The sequence below is a fragment of the Cryptomeria japonica genome, chromosome 6 (assembly GCF_030272615.1).
Source record: "Cryptomeria japonica chromosome 6, Sugi_1.0, whole genome shotgun sequence".
Classification (NCBI taxonomy): domain Eukaryota; kingdom Viridiplantae; phylum Streptophyta; class Pinopsida; order Cupressales; family Cupressaceae; genus Cryptomeria; species Cryptomeria japonica.
In genome coordinates, this window is record NC_081410.1 from 135,829,832 (window position 1) to 135,852,391 (window position 22,560).

General features: G+C 37.1%; 1 protein-coding gene across 2 annotated transcripts in view; it reads left to right on the forward strand.

Annotated features, from left to right (window-relative positions):
• The window catches only part of LOC131044226 (uncharacterized), a 145,249-nt gene that overhangs the window by 116,059 nt on the left and 6,630 nt on the right, over window positions 1–22,560 (forward strand). For both annotated transcript variants that reach the window (XM_057977511.2, XM_057977510.2), the window contains 4 exons: window positions 1,550–1,598; window positions 15,331–15,419; window positions 15,523–15,570; window positions 17,781–17,840. In XM_057977511.2, coding sequence (XP_057833494.1) covers window positions 1,550–1,598; window positions 15,331–15,419; window positions 15,523–15,570; window positions 17,781–17,840 — 246 coding nt within the window. The remainder of the gene's footprint in view (window positions 1–1,549; window positions 1,599–15,330; window positions 15,420–15,522; window positions 15,571–17,780; window positions 17,841–22,560) is intronic.

The window sequence follows — 22,560 nt, forward strand, 5'->3', positions numbered from 1 at the left end:
CAGCATACAATTTGTCCAGCATTACTGATTCATATTTGCTTGTCCAAATTAATATCATAGATGTGGACAAATTTTTGTTGTTTGTTTGCGGGGATTATATTCCTAAGAACTATTGTCTTGTGTTCTCCTACTGGCTCCTCTTTATTTTAATTTTTCACACTACACAAATTTCATTTGAAAAGGCTAGTATTGGGAAGCGTATGTTTATTGGAGGTCCTATATGATGTTTATGTGTGTGCATGTGCTGCACATGTGTTTGTGTTTATATCTGCAGTCTGTGTGATGGGTCATGTGTCTATATCTATGCCCGTGCTTATCAGTGTGAATTTGAGTGTGCATGTGCTTATTTGTGTGTGTGCATGCGTCTTTGTGTTTTTGTCTGTATGCACACATGCCTGAGTTATTTAGTGTTTTAGTTTTGTTTTGTGCGTCGCTGTGTGTTTTTGGCTATGCGCTTCTGTATGTGTGTGTCTATACCTGTGTGCACTTATGTCCATTAACATCTCTGTGTCTGTTATCATGTGTGTGTGTGTGCATGTATACATGTATGTACACGGTCACACACACATTTGGTCTCAAAGTCAAGTCTGACTTACATAATATTTGGCAACTCCTCTTCTGTTATGTATGTAGGTCCTAATAATTGGTACATGAGGTCTCCATCCTTTCTTCTGTTTGGTTGTTGCCTCGTCTTTCCAATTTATTATGGTTCTTTGTATGCTTAGCATATCTGGGACTTCATTGCCTGTATGTGTCAAGACTCAAATCAAATAGATGGTGATGTTCTATGTACCGTGTCATTAGTTTTATGTGAGACAACGATATGGTGCTTCTTATGTGTAGCTTTGACTTGTTACATTAGATTTTCTTATTGTTCAAATATGATAAGTTTGTGCTTGCTGTTTATTACAAATTCCTTTCCTATGGTCCTAGTACTCTATAGCTGCTTGTACACGATTTTCATTCACAAGATGTTGGTCTACCAGAGCTCCTTCGCTTTCTAATTTATTACAACTTACTCATGTGCCTTTTTCCTTTCTATTCTTTATTTATACAAATTAATCTTGTTATTCTTTAAGATAGCTGAAATCCTATACCATGAAGGAATTGCAGGTTTATTTATACATATATGCTGTCCCAAATGCTTCTACTAATTGATGGAGAGTTTTATATTTACAGTTTCGTGTATATTATTTAATACCTTGTTCCTTCTGTGCACTCCAATAGTTACAACTCTTTTATGATTTTATCTTCTTACTAGTTGTGAAAATGTTGTTAAATATGAATTGTTATACATTTATACGTTGAGCATATTATACTTTGAAAAACAAAGAGTTCAACTTTGAATATGATCTGACAATTATATCTTTAGGAGCTCCACCATAGTCTTTTTGGTTTTAATATATTATATTGGAAGGAATCTGTAAAGATTGCTAGATAGCTGTTGGCTTTCTTCAGCTTGTTATATTTTTTGTTTGTGAAGAAGTTTGTCAATGCCATATTAACAGGGAACGAAAATTTGATTAATTTGCAATGATGACCAGGACAGACAGAGATGGATTTTATGAAGTGTGATGTTGGGAAATTGTCGTGGACTGGTATATTCCAAATCTATTAGTCAGTTTGATGTGAAAAGCTGATAGTTAATAGCTTGTGACTTCAATTTGATTTCTTGTGACATTCCACTTGTTTATATTAAGTTTCTTTGGTTAAGATTATTTCCAAAATGAGGGCAACTACATATGCTTCAGTGCTCTGATTATTAGAAATATTAGTTTCATAACATGAATAGAACTTTAGTAGTTTTCTATAGCTTCTTGCAACTAATTATTATTTTTCTTATGCCACTATAAATATTAATTCACATCTCTCTTTGCAGCATTAAAGGAGGTGAAGGTATTATTGAGGATAACTTTGGTTGCCAATTCCCTTGTTAATTTGTGAGGATGTCTTGTGAAAGGCTTAAAAAATATTCTTCTTCTGCAAAGCTTATGTATTGTTTCAAATAAATCATACTAGATATTCCTTATCATGATTCAATGAGGTGGGGCGGGGGGGTCAATTGAACAACCACCTTGTCCTATGTAATGTCCCTATTTTCATGTTCTCTTGTAGTGCAGCTGGTGCTAGCTTTCTGGGTTGGTGTCATCATGATCAAAGGAGTATTTTGATGTCACTAGTGTATTCAGACGGATTAATGGAGATGAATGACACTTTCTGGAGTGATTTCGGACAACTTGTGTAGAACTTACCAATTCCCTTGTTGATTTGTGAGGATGTCTTGTGAAAGGCTTAAAAACCATTCTTCTTTTGCAAAGCTAATGTAGTGTTTCAAATAAATCATACTAGATATTCCTTATAATGATGTAGCCAGGTAGGGAGGTCAACTTAACAACCACCTTGTCCTAAGTACATATTTTCATGTTCTCTTGTAGTGCAGTTGGTGTTGGCTTTCTAGGTTGGTGTTAGTATGATCAAAGGAGTATTTTGATGTCGCCAGTGTGTTATTTTAGTAAGTTACTATTTGGCTAAGTTGCCGATTCTTTGCAAAAAACCTTGGGTCCGGGTTTTGATTATGCCCTGGTCCTGGTTCGAGCTTGATTCCGAGTGGATTCCTCCCAAGTCCTTCCCAGGTGGCTGGTCCTCTGTGGGTCTTGCCACCTGGGAAGGACCTGAGAATCCATGAGGAACCCAGGCGGACCTGGGAGAACCAAGGCCCATGAGTTCCCAAAAATGAGCCCCACGGGTCATAAAGGTGCAAAAAACAATAACAAAGTATTGTTTTTATATATTTTTAACCTCTAAACACTAATTTCGCCCCTTATGATGCATGAAATGCATCAAAACATTCATTCAACTCATTTCATTTGCATTTTATAGATTTTTCCTCTACAGCTAGGTTTCGAAGTTTTTGCATTTTTCTTTGAAGGTGAAGACTACGTGTTGAAATGTGGCGACTGATCAGCAAAGTACTGTACACTCAGCACGTATCCTCGTCGGGGTCCGGGGCCGGGCCGGGGTTCGGGGGCGACAACCCCTGAGAAAAGCGGGGGTTCGGGGGCAGGAGCCCCCGAGAAATTTTTTTTTGGGTTTTTTTTGATGAAAACCGACATTGTAATAAGATCCTAAAAAGGCCGACTTTGTTTTTGCCCTAAACCGCATGTTATAAGCGGCTGGGATGCTTAAGGCATTGTAATGTTGATGTACTATTTTTTGCTGGATAATAAGAAAGATTGGACGGCTGTGTATGGTGGACGTAACCCATTCTGGGTGAACCACGTTAAATCTCTGTGTTATCTGTGTCCTATTTTATTCCTTTATCTTTTGTATTTAAATCTGCATATAATTGTTAGTTCATATTTGCTTCGGATCTGCTTGAAACCCTAACACTACGAAGGTGTGAGACACACATCAAAGGTGTAGGAATCATTGGAGAAGGAAGATTTAGCCATCAAAGGTGAGTGAATCTGAATTTTTCTCAAGTTTTCAAGAATTCTTGTCTGCTGGTGTAGGAACAAGTTCCCAAGTCTGATTTTTCTCAATTTGTCTCAACTCTTCATCCATGGCATCTACCCACTTCTTGCTTTTGCTAGCTTCATCAAAAGTTTTGGGCTTTACTTTAGTCATGAGGCAGAAATTTACCTGCTCACAATCCCAGGCTAATCTCCTTCTGGTCTGCACACCTTCATTCCTATCTCCTATGATCTGTTCTTCCGGATGATTTTTCTGCACATACCGGTTGGGGATCTTGTTTGGTGCATCTTCTACCGGTCCATTGTCAGATAGTTCTTCATATTTAACATCTGAATCATCAAAGTAAGGTGTCGGTGCCGATTTTTCTCTATGTGAGTTCATCTATTCTCACATTTATACTCTCAACCACCTTTCTCAATCTCTTGTTGTAGCATCTGTAGGCTTTACTGTTGGTTGAGTATCCCAAGAAGATTCCTTCATCACTCTGGGAATCAAAACTTCCTAATCCATCAACATCTCTCTTGATGAAACACTTACTTCCAAACACTCTGAAGTGCTTGAGTGATGGTTTCCTTTCATACCATAACTCATAAGGAGTCATTCTACTGTTCACTCTTAACTGTACCCGGTTTAATGTGTAGACTGCAGTATGAACTGCTTCCTTCTAGTATATATTCGATATGTTGGCCTCATTCAACATTGTCCTAGCCATCTCCTTCATTGTCCTATTTTTCCTCTCGACCACCCCATTTTCCTGAGGTGTCCTTGCAGCTGAATATTGTCTTCGGATTCCATGTCTCTCAAGTAGTCAACAAACTCATTGGAAGAAACTTCTCCACCCCGATCTGATCTTAAGAATTTTACTCGGTACCCACTTTCATTTTCTACCATCTTCCTGAAAATCTTGAATCTCTCAAATGCTTGTGACTTATCATATAGGAAGGTTACCCAAGTCATTCTTGAGTAATCATCTATAAACAACATGAAATACCTTTCACCAGCCAATGCTCTTGTCCTTGTTGGCCCACGCAAGTGTGTATGTATCAACTCTAAAGGTCTTGAGGTGTTATATTCCTTTGTTTTAAAGCTGACCTTTGCTTGTTTACCTCTAACACATTCATCACAGAATGTGCTTGCCGGTTTTATGAACTGAGGTATGTTTCTCACACACCGGTTCTTGCTTATCTTAACCAGATTATCAAAGTTCACATGGCCTAATCTCCGGTGCTACAACCAACTTTCATCAACCTGTCCCATCATGCATTGGGACTCATAGCATTTCTTCAGATTGTAGACATTACCATCTGTCCTCTTTCCTTCTGCCACAACTTGATCGGTACTCTGCTTTCTTATCTGACAACTGGTAGAGTCAAATGTAAACTTGTACCCTTTGTCACACATCTGACTTACACTCAGCAGGTTATGCTTCAGTCCTTCCACATAGTACACATCATGAGCCTTGAGCTTGCCATCAATATTCAGTGTACCGCCTTTGATCTTGATGGAGGAGTTATCACCAAACCGAACTGAACCACCATTCCAATCATCAAGCTTGGTGAACTTTTTCTTATCTCTGGTCATGTGATTTGAGCAACCACCATCAACTACCCATAGATTCCTCCTTTCAACATGTAGAGTAGTTTGCACAATCAGGCTGGACTCTGTCTTGTTTTTCTCCTTCTCTACCCAAACCTGTTTCTCTTCTTTCTTTTCCTCTTCTGTCACTTTGTGTTCCGGTTTTGTTTCTAACTTCTCATCCGGTATTATTTTCTTTTGCTTGTTAGTTTTCAGCTTACAATAGCTTGCTATGTGACCAAAATTTTGACACTTATAACATTTCACATTAGCACTGTAAGAAGTACTCAAGGCATTCTTGTAGGACATTTGCATATTACTCCTACATTCATAACTCTTGTGACCAAACTCATTGCAATTATAACATGTGACATTTGTACTTTGTAATGCAGCAAATGAGTTTCTACTCTCAAAACTAGGGTTGACATTCATTTTCCTACAATCTGCCATTCTATGACCGAACTTATTACACCGGTGACAATAACCATGAAAATTTGGAACATATCGGTTTGGTTGTTTTGAACCTGCAAACGGCTGCCTCACAGGGGGTCTTCCTTTCATGCTGCTAACTCTGGTGAATCCTTCATGATCAACACTTGCATTTCTCCTTGGATCTGCATGTCGGTACATTGAGTATAGTCTCCGGTTCATTGATTGAGTATACCGGTTTGTGTGGATGTTTCTAGCAGCATCTGCATATGTCTTCTTACCGGTATCCTTGCTTACCGTGAATGTCTTCTCCTCTTCACCTTCATTTGAAGAAGTGAATTGTATCTCCTTACCGGATGTGTCTTTGGTGTTTGAACTTTGACCTTCTTGAAAACCGAAGCCACCGGTATCTTTAGATTGCTTCTGTTTGCTCAACATCTTGTCCAGGGCTTCAGTGCTGCCTTCATATTTGCTTCTCACTTTTATTTCTTCCTGACTTTTCTCTAATTCTTTTCGGAGTTTCACTATTTCTGCTTCCAGATTCTGATGCTCCTTTTCCTTTTCACTCAGACCGGTATTAGTAACTTCACACATCCTCTTGGCCTCTTCCAATTGAAGTTTAAGATCTGCAATTGTTTTCTTGGATTCTTCAAGAGATTCTTCCAACATTTCTTGTTGTTCAGCTGCAGCCTTTTTCACCTTCTTCAGATCTCTTCTTGTTTTCTTCAGCTCTTCCAAGGCACTGATGAGCTTTGCTTCAAGATCTACTTCTCCTTCTTGCTCTTCCTCTTCTCCTTCTTCAGGTACCGGAACCTCTTGAGCCATAAAAAGGTTTTCTCTAACTTCATCTTCACTGCAACAGTCATCTGAGGCACTTTCCTTGTTTGTGGTATCATTTTCATGTGTGTAAAGACTGCTCTGCTTCCGGTAGCCTCTTTTATCATGCCGGTTGACATTCTTCTTCCTGTCCTTACCATATGATCTGCTACCACTTAATAGATCATCTTCATTCTTATCACCATAGGGACATTTAGCAGCAAAATGTCCAATCTTTCCACAGTTGAAACATTTCAAAGGTAACTTGCCTTTGTATTTGCCTGAACCTATCTTGAGTCTTCTAACAAAGTTTGCCATGATGTCATCAGAGTCTTCACCGATTGCATCATGAGCAGACTCTTCTTTTCCTTTTCTTGACGTTTTGAATGCAGCTTCTTTCTTCATAGTCTCAGTACCGACAATCCTCGTCTCATAAGCATTTAGGGAACCATACAACTCATCCATTGTAAAGACTTTCAGATCTTTTGCTTCTTCTATTGCTGAGACCTTTGTATCATACTTAGATGTAAGAGATCTAAGTACTTTCTTCACTACCACCTCATCTTTTATTTCTTCTCCAAGCCCTCTTATTGTGTTTGTTGCTTCATCAATCCTTTGGAGATAATCGGCAATCTTCTCTTCATCTCTCATCTTCAAACCCTCAAGCTGTGCTCTCAATGTCTGTAACTTGGGTTCCTTGACTTTAGCATTGCCTTCAAATATCTTCTGCAACTTATCCCAAGTTTCTTTGGCAGAGGAGCAGTGCATGACTTTAACAAACTCATTATCATATAACCGACTAAGAATGATATTTTTAGCTTTAGCATTGTTCTCATATTCCTTCTTAGCATCTGGATCAGTAGGGGGATTATTAGGGACTGTATATCCATTCACAACTAACATCCATACATCATAACCTAGAGAGGACAAATAGGTTTCTATTCTTCTACTCCAAAATGCATAGTTGACACCATCAAACATAGGGGCTTTTGAGGAGGCAAATTCGTTTCTTGCCATTGTGAACACTTGACAGGATCTACCCAAGCTAGAGAACGCTTTGACAAAACAGGTTACCTAGGCTCTAATTCCAATTGTTAGACACAATGGATCACTGAGAGGAGGGTGAATCAGTGATTTAAATAATTTTTCACTTAATCAGAGCTATATCGGTTTAATATGAAATAGACAAAATTTAGACTGGTTACCAAACCAATGCAAACAAGGTGTGTAGGAGAAATAACTAAAGGGTTAATACTTCACACACATGAATATGCAACACATAACACCAGATGTACGAGGAAAACCCAATATGGGAAAAACCTCGGTGAGAATAGCTGCTGGAGATCTTTTGCACCAATCCAGCCTCACAATGAAAAGATTTGATTACAAATTTTAGGGTACCAACCCAAGGAGCACCAACCCCTGATTTATGAGCACCAACTCAAAGGAGCACCAACCCCTACACAATTTATAGGCTACAACCTAAAGGAGCTACAACCCCTGCACTAAGCACCAACTCAGTGAAAACAATATAAAACTCAGTTATACAAATGAGATCCTTGCTGCAAATGAAGTTTTGCAACCCCTCAAAGTTTTGCACTACCGGTTTGTATCAGATCAATACACACTGCAACTCAGCCTTTCTGCTGATTCTAACTCTGCTTAATCCTCTTTCCCTCTGTTTTGCTGAAAATCCAATCACACTTGATTACTTTCTATTAGATGTTGCTTCCTTCAGATTTTCACCTCCGCATTCTATGCTCACCCCGCCAGTTTGTTCCTTACACCGGTTTACCCTGCTTCTCCTTACCGGTACAGTCTTCACTCATAAACACTTCAAGTGTTTATCTCTTCGGCTCTCAGACAACAATTTCACACTCTCCTTTCCTCTTCAACAACACCGATCGTAGTCTCAAGTCATCATATTTAATCTTGAGCTTTCTTGCCAAAAATCAATTCAAACTAAGGGCAGTTAGGGTTTCCTTCTCTCGACCAAATCTGCATCCGATCTGATCCGATCCGTCTTGGATCAATCACATGCATTGGAGGAATGCATCTGTACGCGTTTTCCATCATCCAATGCATATTTGTTAAAGATAGCAATCCCGACCATGATTTTTGGCCTTGAAATCTATCGACTCATTTATTACCCAACTGTTTCCTTCTTGAGGTCCTCTTGCAATCTGATTTCTTTGCTTCGATCTAGGCGCTAACAACTCTCTGATCTTTCTCTAATTCCTTCTTCCTCAAGCCGCATCAATCTGTTATTGACCCGTGATTTGTGGTTGTTTCATTAATGTCGACTAACTATTCCAATAACCATGTCGATGGAAACTTCACCGACCTCTGCATGCTTGCCACCTCAGCTCCACATGTGTCATAACCCCATGTTTTTGTAATTAATTAATAAAACATTCCTACCCTCCATTATTATTGTAACCTAATCAGAGATGACTCCTTTTTTTATTTTAATATAATGATCATATTTTAGTTATTAGTATTAACTGTTAATTGAACTTTACCATAAAATATTCTTAATTGAATAAACATAAAATAGATATATAATCATTATTGATACATAATATAATATTATATTTACCATATAATGTGTTATTCAATAAAAATAAAATATAATATTGATATACAATATAAATTATCAAAATACATTATAATTATTATTATGGAATAATATCATACTACCATACGATATTATTAATAGAACCAATATAAAATATATCATATACAATATAAATTATTTATAATATCAATATATTATAATTAACGCATACCTTAACTACATTAGGAAAGGGCGTTTTTCACCAATGAGCTCATTATATGATATGCGGCGGCTGTTAAACTCAGGCACCCAAAAGGTAGTGCGGGTAGATCAGGGAGCGGTGACTCCAACAGTCACCACCGCTCACCTTCTCCCTCAGCGGCCACGTCCCCTGGATGGATCTGCTCCAACACTCCCCCGCCTGTACTAAAGTACAAGCCGTGAGGAGGAAAGGGACACGGAGAGTGCGGAAGAATAGCGACAGGATGAAAGGATAGCAAGGGACGCAGGTAAGAATACATACCCACCAATGTTTACTCTGCAGTAGGGTTTACATAAATCACGGGAACTCTTATGTGCAGTTATAAATATAAATAATACTACAATGCAATTGTATATAAATAGAGATTAATACAATAGATATTAATATGATACATTGGTACATAAATGTATATAGATATTAATTCAATACATTCGTATATATAGAATATTACTACAATGCATTTGTATATAAATAGAGATTTAATACAATAGATATCAAATACATTGGTATATATATATATATATATACGTAGGTGTATAAATGAACCTCCATATGGTCAATTAACTAATATATGAATTACAACTATAAGAAATTCAAAATGAATGGTATTGTTGAATTAAGAGAATAGTAGGAATGGGTTAAGACGTTAACATAATGATAAATGAGACAATTGCATATCCAAACCCAGTGAGACATGTGGAGAATAGAGCAGCAAGGATAGCAGGAACTAGGCCTCTGTCAGGTAGGCCACCCATTGCGGATGACTTAAGGTCTGCCGTCAGTTGGGCCAAGGGGGAGTGTACCGCTCTTGGGCCTGACAAGCGCTATGGGCATCCCATTGCATCTAGTCCTCTTGATCTCATTAGGAACTAAGTATGGAGTTGACTTATTGATAACAAAGTAACCTTAAAAGAATTTGCTAAAACTATACTCTAGATCAATCATTCATATCACAAACAAATGTTAAATCACATTGTTTATATGTTTTTATAGATTGCGGATTTTGGGACATTACAACATGGCATCACATCGGCATACACTCAACTCACTGACACAAGATCGATTTACACTTGAACATTCAACAAACTCATGCCGGCACAAGCCCTTACCGGTGAGACCTTCTCCTTCTACTAACCGGTAGTGCACACTACACCGGTAGCACATCTTCACCTCCGGTGTTTTGTGATCTCTTTGTCACTCTGCCTCTTTATCACAAACATTATCACAAGCAAAACAACCAACCTTTCTACCGGCTACAACTTGTCATGTCAACACAAAACTTCATATCACCTCTTACTGGTGATGTTGCTAACAGTCTCAATACCTACTTGTCTTCCACCATACCGGTTGACAAACCTTCATGTTGATCTTCCTTATGCCGGTTCAATCTTCTTCATTCCGGGTGACATACCTTACCGGCAGCCTGCAATACCGGTTGACATCAATGACAACTCAATGCCAACAAAAACACCACCATTTAGGGTTATGAAGATCCTTGTTTTATTTTCTACCAGCTTGTTTGAAATTTTGTGGTTTTGGGGGGTGAAAATATTTTGGTATGCATTCTGACAATGACTAGACAACTAAGTTTTGTATTTGTTGGTGTAAATAATTATTCATCATGGATATTATTACACTTTACTTAAGTTTACTTAGGAAATGCATTTCATAGTAGTTTGGGTATGACACTTGGGTGTTTGTGCCACATTGGGATAGTGTGTGTAGGAGAATTTCCACCTTTTATGGTGTGATCTTGTTGTTACACTCCACCTTCAGTGGGTGATCCACCTCATGTGGAATATTATATTGTTTCTCCTACCTACCCACACCTATTTCCTACCTACCCTTGTTTCTTATTGAGCCACATGTCATGTTTGTGTGCTCACATATCCATATAGCCTTGCCTATATAAGTAGGCTCATATTCATTGTATGTAACGATTGATGATCCAGTTGATCAGTATTTTCATCTTGATAGGATACAGTTTATTTCTATCATCTATTTTGTTCTCTCTTATTTGTGTTTTCCATTGCCTCTTGATCTTGGCAAAATCTCACATGGTATCAGAGCTGGTCCATGTCTCACATGGTATTAGAGCCATTAGAGTGTCATTGGTTTGCTAATTGAGAGAAATTTGATGCTATTTGGGGTTTGCATTTTGGAATTTTCTATTGCAGGTTATTATTGAAGCTTGATGGATCAAATCTGAGGTTACCATTGGATTGAGGAGGTCCAAGAAAGTCAGTTTTGCCTTTTGTTTCATCCAAATCGGACTTCGGAGGCCAAATCTAGAGGCATTTGAAGTTTGAAGCCGCGACGGAAATTTTCCAGAAATTATAATTTTGCAGGCGATTTTCAAATAGCGATATCTCACTCATCCGAACTCCTTTTTTCGAGCAATTTTTTTTGTTTTGGGGTAGAATTTCGTGATCTGTACAGTGGTGCAGGAGTTTTCTGATTTTCGGATAGAGGTTTTTCAGAAATTGTGAAATCCCGATTTTTACAACTTTGGAGGCTTCATTTGGGTTCATATGGACTCCTTTTCATGTGCCGTTTTTTTTGAAAGTGCATATTTTTTCATCTACTTTCATAATTTGCCATCTGTTTGTAGTGAGTTTAAGTAGAAATTGTACTTTCAGTATTTGGCCATTTTTGGCATATTTGGTACTTGCATTTTGCTTGGATCTCAGTTTAGATCACTAGCAGTATTTGTTGAAGTCTCTTAGATCTCATTTTGAGAAGTTGTAAATTGAAATCAGAAGTCCACTTTGCCTTGTTTTGCAAGTGGCCCATTGTATACGCACTAAGTATAAAGTGCCCAAATCACCATTTTGGGGGGATTTCTTGATTGAGTATTTTGGGGGGGTGTCTTGTGTGATTGTGCCTCTCTCTATCTTGTGTTTTTCCATTTTGGTGCTGTGGGTTCTCTTAAATTTCCACTTTTAACTCCTCATAATTATGCATCATGGAAAATTAAGGCATGGAGTAAACTAATGGAAAAATGACTCATTCATTATGTAAATGAAACTATTACAACACCACCTGATCCTAAGGCTGATCCTAATGCTCAAATTGAATGGCTTACTAAGAATGCTATGGCACTTGGAACTCTTAGAAAGTATGTATCAGATGACCTCATTTTTCACATTGATAAGTGTACAACAATTAAAGAGGCTTGGGATATTTTTAAGAAATTGTATGGTCAAGTTGATGAGATTAAGGGCTACAAGCTTGATAGTGAACTCACAACTTTGTATCCCAAGGATTTTGATACAATCCAAGATTATGTCACAAAAGCAACTGAGGTAAGAGCAAAGCTAAAGGATTGTGGAATTGACAAAAAGGATGCTCAATTGGTTTATAACTTGTTGGACAAGCTTCCTTCAGAGTATGCAGCCTTTGTATCTAGCTTTCACACCCATAGGTTAGCTCAAGGTTCCTCATACACTTCTCCCTCATTTGATTCATTCACGGAGATGTTGATACTTGAGCAATCTATGTTGACCACGATGGGGATTCTCCAATCTTCAAAGTCACAAGCTTTGGTGGCTAACAAAGGGAATCAAAGTAATCAAGAAAAAGGCAAGAATAAAAAGAAACCTAAGTCAAAACCACAACAAGATGGAGCACAATCTTCCTCTCCACAACAAGGTGATTCACCATTCTCACCTAAGAGGAAATCATATAAGGACAATCTTTTTTGTGGATATTGCAAGAATTCAGGACATGATGAACATCATTGTTATAAGAAGGATATTGATGAGTTGAAGAATCTTCTTGAGAAGAATATAATCAACCTACCTTCTAGAATGTCTACATCGACTTCTTCTTCCAAGGATAAAGGAAAGGATCACTCTTTTGGGACAGATAAAGGAAAGGGACAAGCTCTTTGTGTTACTATAGGTCATGATTCAAGGAGATGGCTTCTAGATTCAGGGGCTTCTCATCATATGGCATTTTCACAGTCTATGTTTTCTACATTTGAGCCTTGCCACATGCCGCAGATTTTGATGGGCAATCATACATACATGGATGTGACTGGGAAAGGATCTATTACCATTGGGGATAACTCCTTCAATGACGTGTTGTGTGTACCCCACTTGACAAATAATCTTCTTTCCATCTATCAAATCACACATGGGGCAACTAAGAAAACTGTGGAGTTCACACCTGATTCAGTTATCATTAGAGACTTGGAGAGTGGAGCTATCATTGCGACTGGGGTGGTTGATCATTCATCTCGGTTGTACTCTTTCAGATTTTGGTCCTATTGATAAGGTTGGTTCTTCCTATGTTGATGATTCAGATTTTGAGAACTTTGGGCATTTGAACTTGGGGATTCTCACATGTGACCCCGTTCTTGAGCCTTACATTTCATCTCCTTCTATTGATATCACACCACCTATTGCACCTGATGATGCAGCTAGTACGACAGTTTTGCCTTCTTATGATTCAGTGTAGCAGGATATTTCATGTCTTCCAGCTTCAGTTGATTGGGATGCCTACTTGACAGACATTGCACACATTGCAGATTTGGGAGATACCATTGATGACATTCATCTTCTCTTTGATGAAGATGATCCTTCTTTGATTGTTGCGAGGGATCACTTTGACCCTCTTGTGCATTCTCTACATGATCAATCTTTAGAGGTTGACATGATTGTGGATACTTTTGTACAACACTTGGAGGAGGTCTCTTTATCTTTTGAGGAGACATATGAGTCTTTGGATATTGTTCTACATTCATCTCCACTAGATCTTGGAGTGCCTTTTTTAGCAGTGTGGCACAGTTTACCACCTTTGGAGGGGCTACCTTTCAGCATCGACATGGGGACACTTAGAGTAGTTTTCAGAGATTCCTTTCATCATGAGTATTTTTGCTTCATCTTCCCTTCATAGTTGGGGAGACTTCATGGATACACCTTTGTTTTTGTTTCTTCCTAAGGGGAGGAATGTGGTTCGACGTTCATGGAGCAGTTTCTTCATTCATCTTCGAGCTTCTATCATTGGTTCAGATTCCACATTGAGGGGGGGCTTCCTAGTCTCTCTTCTTCTTCTTCTTCTCTCATATGGGGGGGACTTTTTCCTCACATGGGGTTTTGTTCCTCACATTCTTCTATGAGAGTTCTTTGTATCTAGTTTTCATCTCTCTTTTGTGGGAGGGTTTTTTTCCATTGGGTTTTTCTCTCTTTCCCCACTTTTTGAGAGATTTCATTGCATTGGTTTTCATGCATTTGCATTTGTACATGGGTACCTAACATGGCCTAGTAGCCGGGACCCATCTTGCATTGCTTAGTTGCATTGTATACTTAAGTGCATTCCCCTAAGTTGCACTTAAGGGGGGGTGTTGGTGTAAATAATTATTCATCATGGATATTATTACACTTTACTTAAGTCTACTTAGGAAATGCATTTCATAGTAGTTTGGGTATGACACTTGGGTGTTTGTGCCACATTGGGATAGTGTGTGTAGGAGAATTTCCACCTTTTATGGTGTGATCTTGTTGTTACACTCCACCTTCAGTGGGTGATCCACCTCATGTGGAATATTATATTGTTTCTCCTACCTACCCACACCTATTTCCTACCTACCCTTGTTTCTTATTGAGCCACATGTCATGTTTGTGTGCTCACATATCCATATAGCCTTGCCTATATAAGCAGGCTCATATTCATTGTATGTAACGATTGATGATCCAGTTGATCAGTATTTTCATCTTGATAGAATACAATTTATTTCTATCATCTATTTTGTTCTCTCTTATTTGTGTTTTCCATTGCCTCTTGATCTTGGCAAAATCTCACATGGTATCAGAGCTGGTCCATGTCTCACAGTATTGTTGGATCAAAACAGCTGATTACCTGACAGAGTCCAGTAAATGAATGAGGAAGATATGTGAATGGTATGGTTCTTTGATAGCTTTGGGTGTTGATTGTCTCTGTGACACATTTTCCCTGGAGTCTTGTGAAAGACTTATTTCCTAATTGTGTTTTATGTGTTTCTAGTGTACATGCTTATTTAGTAAGCCCATGCACATGTTATCCAGTTTTTTGTTAATGAAATTTTGTTTTAAGAGCTATGTGAGATTGGTATCTGAATGGAATTTAATGCAGTGATTCTTTTCTAAGGGAAAAGAAAGTGAACATTTTCTAGCATTAATTGTTGACAAGGCTTAATACTCTTGGATTGTTATGGACTTAAGTTTAATTTTTGCAGGATCAATGGTTGACACTGTCATAATGAATCCTCCATTTGGAACACGGAAGAAAGGTGCTGATTTGGAATTTCTTTCTACTGCCCTGAAGGTTCGGTCATCCTGTTGGATCTGTGATTTTGCTGCCTCTCATAAGATTCTTTTTAAATTCTAGTATGAGTTTTTACATAAACATTTTAAAGTTTGTTCTACAGGTTTCTGCTGGAGCAGTTTATTCATTACATAAGACTACTACACGAGAAGTATGTATCCAACTTCCTTTTAAATACATCCGTTACTTCGCATGTGATTCTCATTGAAAACTTCATAAGAAATGTCTACTGGGATAGAATGTTTAACTACCAATTAGTTTTAACTTTTTATGTGGTGTAAAATTCCATTTGAAGCTATCAATAACTTTGTGAATCTTTGCATGTTTGGACAACTCTTTTCATCATGTTCAGTTGTTGCATGAAACAAGAAGTATATGTGTGTTGGAAGATTAATTTTGACTATCTTCCTTGAGGAACTAAGTAGATGAGAGCGATTATTGGCATAATAGATGAAATAATCTTTATTGCTTGAAGGAGGTGGAAATTGCTAAAATGATTGAGTGTTCATAGGAACCAAAACCTGATTGAATCTTTCTATATCTTTCTTGATGTAAGCATGTGTTCTTCCAATTCAATGGCATGTTCTTGAGTGCCCCTCAATTCTGTAGCGTTCCCTTGCTTGAGAAAGAAAGCAATTTCTAAAGATTGAGCATTAATGGATCTGTTTAGAAGAATGTTAGAAAAAGGATTTACTATTGCTGACTTGGTAACCAGATGATTGAATCCTGCAATGAACTCTCTCATTGGTTCACTTTCATCTTTCTTGGCATTTGAGAGTTGTACAAACAAGATATGACTGTCTTCAACTGATTTGGAAAATGCAAGAAACTTCTCACTCATTGGCTCCCAACTCACGATTGAATTGACAAGAAGGTGATGAAACTGATCCAGCTATTGTGTTTGGAAAATGCAAGAAACTTCTCACTCATTGGCTCCCAACTCACGATTGAATTGACAAGAAGGTGATGAAACTGATCCAGCTATTGTGCCTTGCAACGTCTCCACAAAAATAAGCTGCAACATCTTCATGTGCAACAGTTGGATTCCAGACATGGTGGTAAAGGATGAAATATGCTTATTAGGATGATGTTTGCCATCACTGAAGAACTTGGGAATATTCATATGACAACGTTGATCAGGCATCCATAATAGACATTATAGAACTTTTGTGAGTATGGATAATTGAATAGGAATTATGATGTTCTTTGTGTTTGTGTGTGTGTTTGTGTGTTCATATATGAGCATGACTTAATAATGACATGGCTGATTGGTGTGTATATTCAGATGTGATTTATTATTGAAGTTTTCTTGAAGCCTTCAAGACTGCATGTTCTGTTGTCAAACTCATTAACAAAGAGGAACTGTTAAGTTACTGTAAGTAAAAAGATAACTGGGTATGTTCCAGTTTGTCCTCAGCTGGGATACTAATAGATAAGATTGTTCTATGAGTTGTTTGTGTAAGGCATGATTGATGCTTTTTTACATTAGGAAAGTGGCATTTTTTGCCAACAATGACTTAACTTGTATTCAACAGTATAATGATTGTAGCATACCGACTTTGTTTGTGGCGGTCCTTGTATACTGAATAGTTTGTCCAATATATGAAACGAGATAATCCTTGACTTTGACTTGGATTGTGAAGATGCAAAGATCTGCAATGAGAAATATGCATTTTGTAGATTTTGTGATCATGATTAATCTCTTAGGGGATTCTAGTTATCTGGTGCCCTTTCGTATTCTTGCTTGCTTACCTTACAATAATACATGACTAATGGAATGAAGTCTGGGTATCAGGTGTACATAAGGACAATCTATGGAAGTGATAGGAAACTACTTAATAATACTTGTTCATATTTAACACAAGATGAAGATTCATATGTGGATTACATAGTGTGTATTGTTAATTTAGGCTGAAAAGCTTCAAGCCCAAAGACAGCTTTGCAATTAATATAGGAATGTTTCAATCATTAAAACTGATATTTAGAAAAGTGTTAAGAAATAAAATAAAAAACTACAGGACTAATGTCAGTAAATTATTATGGATAGCTGTAACAACAAATGCTTTATTGGACTGTAATCCTAGCATCTCTGGTCTAGACAAGAATAATTTCAAGATTTGACGTGAATGACATGGTCTCTACTAGAGACTAGAGGTTTGTGTACATGTAAAAGAAAGGCACCTGAAGGTTATTCTTGAAAATATTTCCTTATATTTTTTCTTACAAGTTATCATTTCTGTTTCATTGTTAGAGTATTTAATGATAAGTTCATGTCTTATGGGTATCTGAATTTTTTTGTTTTAGCTCATGGTAATGCTTATTAGCTACTTTAAATTTCTAACTATAGCCCATTTTGAACAGCATGTGCAACGTTCGGCCATCCAAAACTTGAATGCAAAGACTGCAGAAGTTTTATGTCAGGTATCAAAATCATGGTTCTTTATATTCAGGTTTTGACTTAAGAACATTGATTCAAGGGTAGATTTGAGGTGGTTAAGCCCTTCTCTAAATACATCTTTACGTCTGTTTTGACTGATTGTTTGCAATCATCCCAAAAGAAGTTCAGTCCAGAACTAGTGTTTATCATCTGCTTTTTTATTGAATCAAAATGCGTACTGTTAAATTATTAACATATGTACTTTCATGTATGCTAGAGGCACACCACTAATATTTTTGAGAAATCACTGATTTAATTATTCTTTATGACAGTCTGTTTTGTCCAACCGGGTTATAGCTTTGTTGTTTTCTTGTCTTGTTAGATAATTTATTATTATTAGCTACACAGAACAGGTTCATTTGTTGAATAGGGCTTCTTGGTGCCTTGACTTAAAATGAACTTTTTAGGAATTGGAATATACACTTTTAAGTTTACTTGGTTTTAATTTGACTTAAGTAATTTATTTAACAGATTCCTACATGAGAGGGTGATTACTCAAATAACACATTTTTCTTAATAAGTAGTGGAAGTGGCTCTAACTGTTGTGGCTGACCGTAAGTCTGTAACTACCCTGAGGCAAAATTCATTTATAACATTTGTTCTGACTGATTAGATTCACCTTTGAGTAAGTGCAACTCCATTACTAAGGCCTTCCAACTGCACATCTGTTTAGAGTAGAGTCAAAGATAGAGATTCTGCCTTATGCGAGACAGGTAGATGGTTAGAAACTTAACCATTGCTTGGCACAATTTCAAATATATTTTAGTATGCACAATATTAGTGATGAACAGATTTCTTTTGCTACTTTAAAATCATTCAAATATGTTCTTAGTTGATTGGAAAGCTATGCTCATTCTTCGGCATTAAGAAAGTTATCACTTATTTGTTCTTGGAATGAATTTAAAAGACTAATCAGAAAACAGTTTTATCCCATATATCATAAAGAGGAAAGGTCTATTGAGTGGCAATATTGCAGGGAAGGAAATGCCATAGCATATGAGATTGTACTAGAGGATTTTACAAGAAGGCTGTTCAAATGAATAAGGATATTTAAGAGGATGCCATCTTGATGAAGTGCACAGGTGGGCTTCATAGACATCCAAGGAGGCCTTTGTGGCTTTTAGGGCTTAAGGAGATAGAATAGGCATACTCTTGTTGTTTACTTCTCAATTTGATAAAATGAATACATGAATTAATAATAAAGATGACAATGCATGCTAGATACAGGAGTAAAATATATCTCTATTCACACATGAAATTATTCTAGAAGAAGATATGAGATGGTCATCTGAGGGTCATAGTTGATCTGACTAGATCATACTACTTTCCTTGACAATACACAATCTATTTAAAATACCTGACAATTGCCAAGAGGAACACAACCGTCAATCAATTAATGCTTATAACTACCCATGTGTGCAGGAAATGAGGGTGATAGAAACGTGAAAGTCAGTTTCAAAGTGTCCACACACCAATGAGACTCTTGGTGCAAGTTATAGGAGCTATCTGAGATAACTCAACTTCCCAAGGGGTGTCCCATTGTTCTCCATCTCATAGGATCCCTAAAGTCAATGCCTTTGCTCTCAGATCACTGAGCAAAGTGACCTAGGAATGACAACTCCAAGAACGAGTGATGTTTGATTATAAGCATGAATGCATTCCTAGATATGTATGCTATTGAAACTAGAATGATTCAAACTAGTATGAATATGATGCTATGATAAAGATTAGTAATCCTATCATAACAAGATATACTAGTCTAACATGGATATGCTATGATATTAAAATGTTTCTAAATGCTTATTAAGATGATTTATCAAAGAGAGGCTAAAATGCTTAGTTAAATGACTATAAGTTAGATGCATAAAACTTGGATATATGAAAATGAGAGAATGAGAGCTCTATTTATAGGAAAAATAGGGCAATGGATAGTCAAGATTGGATAATCTTAACAAGGGCCAGGATTGAAAGTTAATCAATCCATGTTTACAATTCTCACCAATGAAATGGTGACAGTTGTCAACAAGAGGTTGCTTGAGAGGAGATGAAAGAAGCATTAAATGCTTGAGAAGACATGAAGGTTACCTTAGAAGGTAAGGGTTAAGGTTAGACTAGGGTTATCCATTGGATAAAGCTTTTACCCAAGGGGTAAACTCTTGTGCAAGTGTTAAAGGGATAACCAAGGTTAAAGCCATGAATGCTTGATGAGACCCTTGGGTTAGATGAGGGTTGAGTTAGAGAGAAAGTCTCTAATCATGCAAGAAGGTTGAGTTAACCATTAATGGTTATGTAAGAGCCTTAAATGGTTTAGAAGACTTTGAGGGTTAACTTGTTAAGGACATAAAGCCTTTAATGGTTTTCAAAGACTTTGGAGGCTTTTGAGAAGTGACTTCTCTTTGTTTAGGATTGTGACAATATTTAGGAAATGGATTAGGCTAAACTGGAAGTGATTAGAAGAATCTAGAAGGGGTTTAGGAGGCAAGTGGGAGATGTAGGAAAATGCAAGTGGAGGGAAAAGGATTTTAATTAAAATAAAATTGCTTTATTTCAATCAAATAGATGCAACTTGCATAAATACAAGTGGGGGATCTAAATAAATAAATTAGATTTATTTATTTGCAAGGATCAATTTAATTAAATGTAAATTTAATTAAAAAGGGGGAAAGGGGAATTAATTAAATAAAGTGATTTATTTACTCAAAGTCTAGAAAAGGCTTAAGTGAACTTAATTAAATAAATTGAGTAATTCATTTAATCAAATAGATGAATATGAAGAATTTAATTAAATAGAGGAATGAGGTTTATAATGAATATTAAATATTCACTTAGGAAAGTGGTCAGATTTATACGTCTACAACCCAAAGTCAACAACCAATTAATACATAATCAAATAACCAATATTATCGAAACATAATAATAGACATTGTATGCTGACTATATCCCTCCCTAAAAGACAAAGTCATCTTCTAGATGACAAATAAACATTAACTACTACTAGGGAAGACTTTCCAAATGGACGGCAATATTGTAAACAAACATGGAAGTGTAACTTGCAAACTCAAACCATAAGAGTACTTAGCAAGTGAAATAAGTGCAGTGGGAATTTGGGGGCAATTGCCAAATTAAGACCTTCAAAACTACATAGATCTTCATGGCGCACATCATTTTTGTGATTTTTTAAGAGGCAAAAACTAATGTTGACAAAGACAAAAAAATAGAGATTGTGGAGTTTTGACCATCATATTCTAATAAGTGAATAACGCTTTGGACCAACCAACCAAAGGGCCTCATTGGATTGCACAATGAAACTCTTGAGAATAGAGTCTTGCTAGGACAGTGAAGGGCTGTACTATCAAGCTGTATGTTGCAGAGATTGTGTACATAGGAGGACCGTATAGTGCAAATAAGTGAATTTCCAAATGGGAAGCTTTGTACCATGTAAAAGTAAGTCCTTGTTGTTCATATGATGCACATGAAGAGTCTCCTAAAAGGTCATACAATGTACTTAAAAGGAAAATTGTCTGATTTGACAAGATGGTGGCCAAACTATTTGAATAGGCTGTACAACTTGAACCTGTGCTGCCTTCAATTGTCGTACCAGATGTTTTATGATGTGCTGAGTGACTGAATGCTTTTGAACATGGCATATGATGTATATTGGAGGAGATAGCCATATGATGTGATAAGATAAACTCTTCACCATAAAATGTAATCAAAGACCCTAGGTTGTACGGTGGGACGATTATCTGCAATCGTCATCATTCATTTTGTTCATTGATCCAGAGAGATCTTCTCACCTATCCCTCTCCTTCCTCATGATTGTTTACCGTATGTCTCTTTTCCTTTTTTGGTTGTAGGGGCATTAATTGTTGGAATTGACAGAGGTTCGACAACGGTTTGTATCACACTCCTCTTCCTCCCTCCAGTTCCTTTCCCCGTATCATTGTAGTATTTGTTGTCGACATTGCTCTCGGTTCGCTTCCTCCCAACAATCTTGTAGATCAATGAAGTTTCCTGCCAACATCCTTGGAAGTCTTCTGAGAAGATCAAAGACAACGTTGTTCACTTTCAGTTCATCACGAATGACACTCTTAGGGACCGCTCTCTCTTGAGCTTCCTTTTAAACGTACTGTTTGACGAATATGTCACACAAGTTTACCAGATCCTACATTAGTTGATCTTTTGGTGTGTCTTCCTCCTCATCAATTTTCGATACCAATATTTGTTGGTTGAACGGTCGGCCCATTACAGTTGCACATTGCCTGTTGTCATACTGCTCCTCGATGGCTTAGATCTCCTGGTTCATATCGGCAATGGTGTCAAAATGTTTATTCTCGAAGGGATTTAACTTATATTACGTAAACAAGTACAAAATTATATCACATAATAATATATCTTAACAAGGAAATAACATAGATCATGGCCAAAAAGATATATCTTTATTTCCAAAATATGTAATGTGTAAAATTGAGAATAGTCCCCGTTTCCAAGACAACCATGAAATATATGGTACTTGGCAGTTGGTTAAGAGTGCCAACCATCGGTAACTACCAACCACTTGGAAACAAATTGTTCATTACAAGGTCAATTATTATTAACAAGACATTATTTATTATTTATTTCAGTTTTGCCAACTACACAAGCGTTTTGTATTGCTTTACAAATACCAATAGACAACCGTTGATTTTGATAGATCAACATTGT